Genomic DNA, 6,773 nt, shown 5'->3' with positions numbered 1-6,773 from the left:
GAAGAAATTGACCGCGATAATTTTACATGCGACTGCGATGAGCCATTAAGTGCTGAGTTTTCGCAAGCAGTTGAAGCCATCCCGGTCGAATGGCTCAAAGATAGCCGTGCACAGCAGCCGTCACAATTGGGACGAAATCAACGACGACAAAAGCAAAACCATGCACCCAATGAAAATGATGTGCTCAAACATATTGAACAACAGTTTGTCATTTCCGACAACCATTATTCCGACCATGCGCGAAAAATACGTGATTCCCGACGCGGTGCGCCATCCACATCAATGGCGACAACCTCAACTGCTACTACATCGAATCAATCGACAGCTAAAGCATCCGTCAGCTCGAGCCCGCACGATGACGATAACATTAATGAAGATGATGACATGATTGAAATCGACCTAGGCATAGAGCTTGTTTGTCAATTGGACAATCAATTCGGTTCTAACACGTTCCAAAGTGAAAATTTGAAAGATATCAAAACAAAAGTGTTTATGTCAAAATCACTCGGGCAACAGTTGTACGCAACTTTTATTGAATCACTTTACCATCAAATCGAGGAGCAAAAGCAGCAGTCAATCAAAGACGACGAAGAATTTGCCAAAGAACTGCAAGTGAAGCAGCCACAAACTCAAAATCTGTTTGAAGTTGCACAGGCCAATTCGAATGTTCAAAATATCGCTGACATGGAATACGCTTGGAAAGCATACAATTGCAATGCAAATGAATGGAAACAAACGACGCGCGAAGACTTGGCAATGAAACTCACGAAAGCAAAGCTATACGAAATTTTCCCTAACGTCGACCGAGAGCAGCTAATTGAAGTGTTCACCGCGTATGGGAATCAGTTTGCAAAGACGGTGGAATTCTTCAAAGAGAGCTTAAAGTCAGAAATAGATGAGCAAATACGAGCCAAAGGACAAGAGCTGGCAACACAAGTCCGCGTTGAAGCGCAAACGGTATGAATTGATTTATTATGAGATTAAATAATGTTCTAAGGAAATTCTATTTTCTCATTATTTTTTCAGGTGCAACCAACGCAACCAACCCATTCAAAGCCTAACAAGCACAAGATCCAAGGTGTTGCTGCTACGCTGAACAAGCTAGATGTGGAAGATGCCAAACGGGCGGCTCTACGCGATTTTGAGGAAAATCGTAACATGGCTATGCATCATTCTCACCTGAAAGCTGAGTGTTACAATAAGGCACGAGAAGCATTCCAACGCAAACAAACAGGAGTTGCGTATTATTATACAACGGTGGCCAATTTGCACAACACAAAAATCGATATGTACAATCACAAAGCGGCAAATGCCATTGTCGAAGTACATTCCTACACGCAACAGGATCCAAATATGCTTGATTTGCATTATCTACATGCGGACGAAGCGATCGAATGCTTGGTATTCTAATTTAAATTAATAGAAAATTTGTTTAGATTAATAATCAAAATATCATTTTCTCCCACAGGATATTTACATTGATCGACACATCAACGAGCTCAAAGATGCAAAACGTGGTTTCAAATACGTATTCATCATAACGGGAAGAGGTTTACACAGCGCCGGTGGGTTCTCAACAATCAAGCATCGGGTCAAGTGTCGTCTGAAGGAACGAAAATTATCGTAAGTTGATATTGACAGAAATGGCATTGGCCATTGACCTTGCGAATCATTTAGAATGACATCAATACACACCACAATCATTGCTTTTATTTATAGATGGGCCGAAGTCAATCCCGGTTTGCTTAAAGTCAAGCTGCAATACATTTCTTTGTTCACTGACAGTGTAAACAACAACTAAACGACAAAGTTCAATTTCGATTTTTATTCTACATACCATTTCATTATTCATTTTTTCTATACAACTTTTGTTTCTATCCATTCGAAATTAAGCAAATTGGCATCAAGCTACATCATACATACATACATGACCAAGACATATGACCTAATCTTTATTTTATTTTAAGTTACCGCCGGACACAAATAAACAACCATAAGTTGACACTACCGTCACTTTTAACATTAAGACACGAAATTTGTACAGATTCTTTTGTACCAATTGAACGAATAAAAAGTATTTTGAAGTAAAAACGGTATGCTTACTTATCCTTATGCATCAGAAATAATACATTAAAAGCAACAAACTATGGAACATGTAAATTGGAGATACATTGGAATATACTTTTCGTACGTTTTAGAAAAATAATCAAAAATCAAGCAACCATTCATCCCTGTGACCGTTCAACGGTTCAAGATCAAATTTTTGAAAAACATTTCAAAGTGATATATTGGCCAACATGACAAAAACACTGTTCATACATTAACATTTAATTAATCGTTATTTTTATTAAAGAGAACGCTAATAAATATAGAACAGGCTGACATAAGCACATGTAAATAGTTTGATTTGGACACACTGAAACCATCGTAATGTTTTCGTGACTCGATTTTCCATTCTAATATTAAACAATTAAATTTTTGACAGCATTTTTAAAAGCAAGCAATTATTAATTCTGCGATATCGAGTAATATTCGAATAAGATATGAAGTAATTATATGCAACAGAAATTAATGCGATTGAGCGATTTCCGAGAAGAAATGCAGAATGTCATCGATGGTAAAATCGAGTGTAATCATCGAACCGGCGTAACAACGTTGAATTTGTTCTTCCAAATATTTGTATTGCACGATGAATTCCTCTTGCATCGCTCGCCAAACGACTTGCAATAGATTTTCCTCTTCGCACAAATGTTTTTCCACTTTTTTGTAGAGACTCTCAAGTCCTTTCTTCACTTCACGTGCCGGATATAAGCTGATTACTTTGCGCAGCTCTTGCTTTGAGTATGCCATCTGATAGCTAATTTCAGTCTCTTTAACACCTTGGCCCACTTTCTGTTGCACACCATCGAAAAACAGATTCAACTTCTCCAGTGGCCGTCCAAAGTATTTCGTTACATAAGCACGCAAAGCTTCGTTATACTTCGTTTTAGCCACTTTCTTCTGTTCATCGAGAACGGGTACTTTTAGATGAGCCAACAATGAATGCATATGATGATAGTTCTCCATTCGAACCACTTGATCGGGTGTTTTTGGGTGTTCACTCGCATGAAGTGGAATGTGTTCGAAAATTGCATTGACCAATTGAACGTACCATTTGTCTAAGTCGGTGCGACGCTCAGTTTTACGAAAGATACATTCGGCTGTATTGGAAAATTCCTCAAAGTTCTCGACATATGGCAAAAGACCACATTTCGAGCGACGTGGAACCTTTGACTCGATAATTGACTGCAACTGTATATGCATGAATTTGTCAAAGTTTCGCTTCACCTGCACCAGTGCCGATGCAAATGTCATACTCAGAAATGAGTGTGCATCCTGAGCGGACATAACGTGCTGCGTTAAACGCACTAAAACATACATGGAATAACTGAAAGAAAACAGAGGAAGAGAGAGAGAGATAGATCATTGCAATTTTGTATACAAATTTGTTGAAAATTGAAGGCTAAAAACAAAAAGAAAAAAAACACTCACAAACTATCCAATTTCTCAAAGCTATTGATAAAGCTATTCAGCTCTGATTCCAAAATATTGAAAAGTGAAGTCATCATTCGGCGAACATCTTCGTTAATTTGTCGATCGACTTTCTTCTGGGGTGCAATCAGTCCAATAGTAGCAGCGACAGCTAGAAAAAAAAGACAATCCGTTCATTACATGTTCCTTGCCCAATCAAACTATTCATTTTTTGGTTCATTCGAAATGTGCCTCATTACCTTCTTTATCGTTTCCATCGATTGGACCGATGCTAGTGCTCATAACTCCATCCAATGTTGTTTGAGTGTTCCTTGTTGTTGGGCTCAAAACGTCCAGTTGAAAGAATTGAATGCAAAAGTGTTGTTCACTCAAAGCCACCGGCTCCAATTCCGTTAGCACTTTCTCCATAATTGTTTCGAAGCGTTGCCATTCACTCGCATCCAATCCATTTGACCATTGTTCTTTGCTAATACCGAGTATTCCGTACGGTTGTGATATTTGTTTCGATTGTGGACTTTTGAATTTGCTTGAAATCGATGTATTCATTTCGCTGTCGTTGAGCAGTTGTGGTGATATGGAAGATTTGGCTAAATCAAAAAAGTTTTTCAGCTCACGTTCATACACTTTGCTCATCGCACTTGTGTACACCTTGGCTAGGCCATCATACGCTTTTCGGTCCATCGATTTGAGCCAATGCATAAGTTCACTGTAGGCACTGAGTTCCTTATGTACGGCACCGTGTTTCATTAGAACCAATTCAGCGCTGACCGACGATGCAATCACATTCAATTCACCCAAATCATTGGCCAAATGAATAAACATGTTATTCAAATGACGAGTAATTGTCTGCGAAAATTTGGCTTTCCATTTATCGAAACGCTTACGTTGATCTTGAACGGCTGTCAATCGCAAAAGTGCCGAGTCGATGTCACAATTCATTGCTGTTTGTAGTGCTTTCCCTGCGCCAATTGCAGCCGCCAAACCTTGTGGTGTTGTTAAGTCGGTATCGGTCAGCGCGACTTGATGTCCGTACGGCAGATCCAATTGTGTTACCAATTTCTCTAGTTCATTCAAGAGTTTGATGTTATTATTGTTTGCCACTTCAATCATCGTATTTTTCTCGCCCATTTTTTCCATTGTGTCCCGCACATGGCACAAAATTTCATCGTATTCATCAAACCGCGCTTCGACTCGATTTGCCTCATCGATGGCGGCTTCGATTTGTTCCATCAGGGCATTTACTTGTTTCTCCGAAGCCAGCACACTTTGAACATTTGCGCCGTCTAAATCTTGCAGATTTTTACTCAGGTCTTCCATGAATTGCTCAGCATTGGTAATGGCTAAATTGGAATTGGCAATCAATTTATTTAACTCAACCTCTTCCTTTTCTGTGAGCGCTTGAAAATCTTCAAATTCATCGCTCACTTCGCCGTCATCAAGCGTGTCTCCATTCGTCAAATTGTCAGTTTGTTGCACTTTCTCGGGCGATTGTTCTTGTAGCCATGTTAGCGGAATATTCACGAAAATTGCACGATTTTCAGGCACTCTGATATACTTATGGATTTGGCGATACAATACGGTTATGAAATTCTGGCGCTCATGCAAATTTGCCGCAAACCATTTATAATTCTTCTCGCAAATCAAATCGAATTCGTTGATTGGCTCAGTGGTTGAATCATTTTTCCCGTCAACCGTTTTGATTTCGCTCAATTGCCACATTCGTTTCTTCCGATAGACTCCCTTATCATTTTGCTTCACTTGAACAAGCGTTGGAATTGAACGCGCCTCTAGCACAATACACAAATATGAGTTTCGCTTCTTTTTGTGCCATTTTTGAACATTGCAAACCGATAAAATTCGCTCATTGGTCGCATCAAACACCTCTTTTTGCAGTAAATACTTGATTCCAGCCATTGTATGTATTTTCTGTTCTTGTGCCAATCACTTGTGACCTTTTTTGTGATTGCTTATTATGGGCGGATCTACACTATATTTATCAACAAGTGAACTCACTTATATTTAAACAGAATAAACGTTTTTCACTGCCATTTAAACGGGGATATGCTTTGAAAGCAACTAAATTATGTGAAAAACCACAACAATTTTGCTATGCCGTCTAATTTTTGGAGTAAAACAATCTCGTTGGCGTTTATTATGCAAATAAATCACACACAATTCCGATGTTTGTGTCATTTTGAGCGTTTGACAGCTGTCAAACCGAGCAGTGATAAAGGAGAATGTGGTGAATTTTTGAAATGCATTCATTAAAATTGAATTGAAGCGAATTCTCTTCTTAATCAAATGTTTGTTTTTATTCATACAATTTCTTGGTCATGACACAATTTATATTATAATTTGTAAAATTTCAACTCCTCCTTAATCTAAATCTCAGTTATTTGCACCAAACATTTTCTGTCGATAGGTGTAAAATCGGTGAACCCATTCCTTCATACGTTCGTCATCGTCGCGAAAGAGCTACAAAAGCGATTAAGAGATTATCTCATTAGTGTTCAATTTATAAGGCTGAATCTTCACATGTATTCATGTTTACCTTTTGATGAAACAGCGGATCGTCATTTGTATCAGTTTTGGCGCCTTTGATCTCGCCCTTCAACTTAATTATGTCTGCGTCTGACTTTTCATTCTTGTTGTTTGCCGACGAGTTGAATGTCTTCGGTTGGAAATCATTGGCATTGATTTCCTCGAGAGCATCTGAAACTTGTCGTTTGTCCAAAAATTCCATGCCTGCATCAAAGTTCAGCTTCGCTGCTGGTGGTGGTGTTGGCGTACGCATCGCACGAATTCTGTCGACATACGATGAGGATGGTTTGTTTCGATGCAGTTTATCTGATGACGATGAGGATCGGTGTGTATGTTTCGTGGAGCTACTACTTGAGCTGCTTGAACTGCTACTACGGCTTGATGAATCCGAAGATTTCGTTCGTCTCCGTCTGTGCCGGCTCCTATGCGACGATGGAGATCGTGAGTCACGCTTCTTTTGTCGTTTACTTTTGTATTTCGATGATGATTTGTAGCGGTTTGTCGATGAGTTGGACGAACTATCTGATCGATGCCGATATTTTGATGATTTTCTTTCGGGTGTATGATGCCGGCTTTTTTTCCCAGGATGTTTTGAACGAGATGATGAACGGCGACGTGACGACTTTTTCCGAGATAACGAACGAGATCGTGATCTGCCCATTTTTTAAGTAATTAAATAACAACCACTGAAAAGAAATCTT

The 6,773-nt window shown here is 39.1% G+C and overlaps 3 protein-coding genes across 3 annotated transcripts; 1 reads left to right on the top strand and 2 right to left on the bottom strand.

Moving 5' to 3' along the window:
• The first annotated feature begins 6 nt into the window (after positions 1–6).
• LOC129579715 (NEDD4-binding protein 2-like) lies at positions 7–2,091 on the top strand. Its single transcript, XM_055469881.1, has 4 exons — positions 7–957; positions 1,027–1,401; positions 1,469–1,623; positions 1,720–2,091. The coding sequence occupies exons 1-4, from the start codon at positions 283–285 to the stop codon at positions 1,799–1,801; spliced, it is 1,287 nt and encodes a 428-aa protein (XP_055325856.1). The 5' UTR covers positions 7–282; the 3' UTR covers positions 1,802–2,091.
• Positions 2,092–2,316: 225 nt separating this feature from the next.
• LOC129579714 (exocyst complex component 1-like) lies at positions 2,317–5,705 on the bottom strand. Its single transcript, XM_055469880.1, has 3 exons — positions 3,771–5,705; positions 3,532–3,682; positions 2,317–3,427 (listed from the first exon to the last, which is right to left on the bottom strand). The coding sequence occupies exons 1-3, from the start codon at positions 5,443–5,445 to the stop codon at positions 2,569–2,571; spliced, it is 2,685 nt and encodes an 894-aa protein (XP_055325855.1). The 5' UTR covers positions 5,446–5,705; the 3' UTR covers positions 2,317–2,568.
• A 117-nt stretch (positions 5,706–5,822) lies between these two features.
• LOC129579713 (uncharacterized protein DDB_G0271670-like) lies at positions 5,823–6,761 on the bottom strand. The gene is made up of 2 exons (XM_055469879.1): positions 6,083–6,761; positions 5,823–6,006 (listed from the first exon to the last, which is right to left on the bottom strand). The coding sequence occupies exons 1-2, from the start codon at positions 6,731–6,733 to the stop codon at positions 5,920–5,922; spliced, it is 738 nt and encodes a 245-aa protein (XP_055325854.1). The 5' UTR covers positions 6,734–6,761; the 3' UTR covers positions 5,823–5,919.
• Between the last annotated feature and the right edge of the window lie 12 nt (positions 6,762–6,773).

Source organism: Sitodiplosis mosellana, unplaced genomic scaffold, assembly GCF_009176505.1.
Source record: "Sitodiplosis mosellana isolate CC-2019 unplaced genomic scaffold, AAFC_SMos_1.0 Smas_scaffold_6448, whole genome shotgun sequence".
Classification (NCBI taxonomy): Eukaryota; Metazoa; Arthropoda; class Insecta; order Diptera; family Cecidomyiidae; genus Sitodiplosis; species Sitodiplosis mosellana.
Note: the sequence above shows the minus strand (reverse complement) of the source record. Positions and strands in the feature narration are given on the sequence as shown.

Bases quoted from the DNA above. Each gene is read 5' to 3' on its own strand.
- LOC129579713 (XM_055469879.1), bottom strand. From the start codon at position 6,733: ATGGGCAGATCACGATCTCGTTCGTTATCTCGGAAAAAGTCGTCACGT. The intron at 6,007-6,082 runs GTAAACATGAAT...TCGCTTTTGTAG, and splicing joins ATCCGCTGTTTCATCAAAAG to CTCTTTCGCGACGATGACGA.
- LOC129579714 (XM_055469880.1), bottom strand. From the start codon at position 5,445: ATGGCTGGAATCAAGTATTTACTGCAAAAAGAGGTGTTTGATGCGACC. The intron at 3,683-3,770 runs GTAATGAGGCAC...TTTTTTTTCTAG, and splicing joins CGATGGAAACGATAAAGAAG to CTGTCGCTGCTACTATTGGA. The intron at 3,428-3,531 runs GTGAGTGTTTTT...GTTTTCTTTCAG, and splicing joins TTTGAGAAATTGGATAGTTT to TTATTCCATGTATGTTTTAG.
- LOC129579715 (XM_055469881.1), top strand. From the start codon at position 283: ATGGCGACAACCTCAACTGCTACTACATCGAATCAATCGACAGCTAAA. The intron at 1,402-1,468 runs GTATTCTAATTT...TTTCTCCCACAG, and splicing joins ACGAAGCGATCGAATGCTTG to GATATTTACATTGATCGACA. The intron at 1,624-1,719 runs GTAAGTTGATAT...TTTTATTTATAG, and splicing joins CTGAAGGAACGAAAATTATC to ATGGGCCGAAGTCAATCCCG.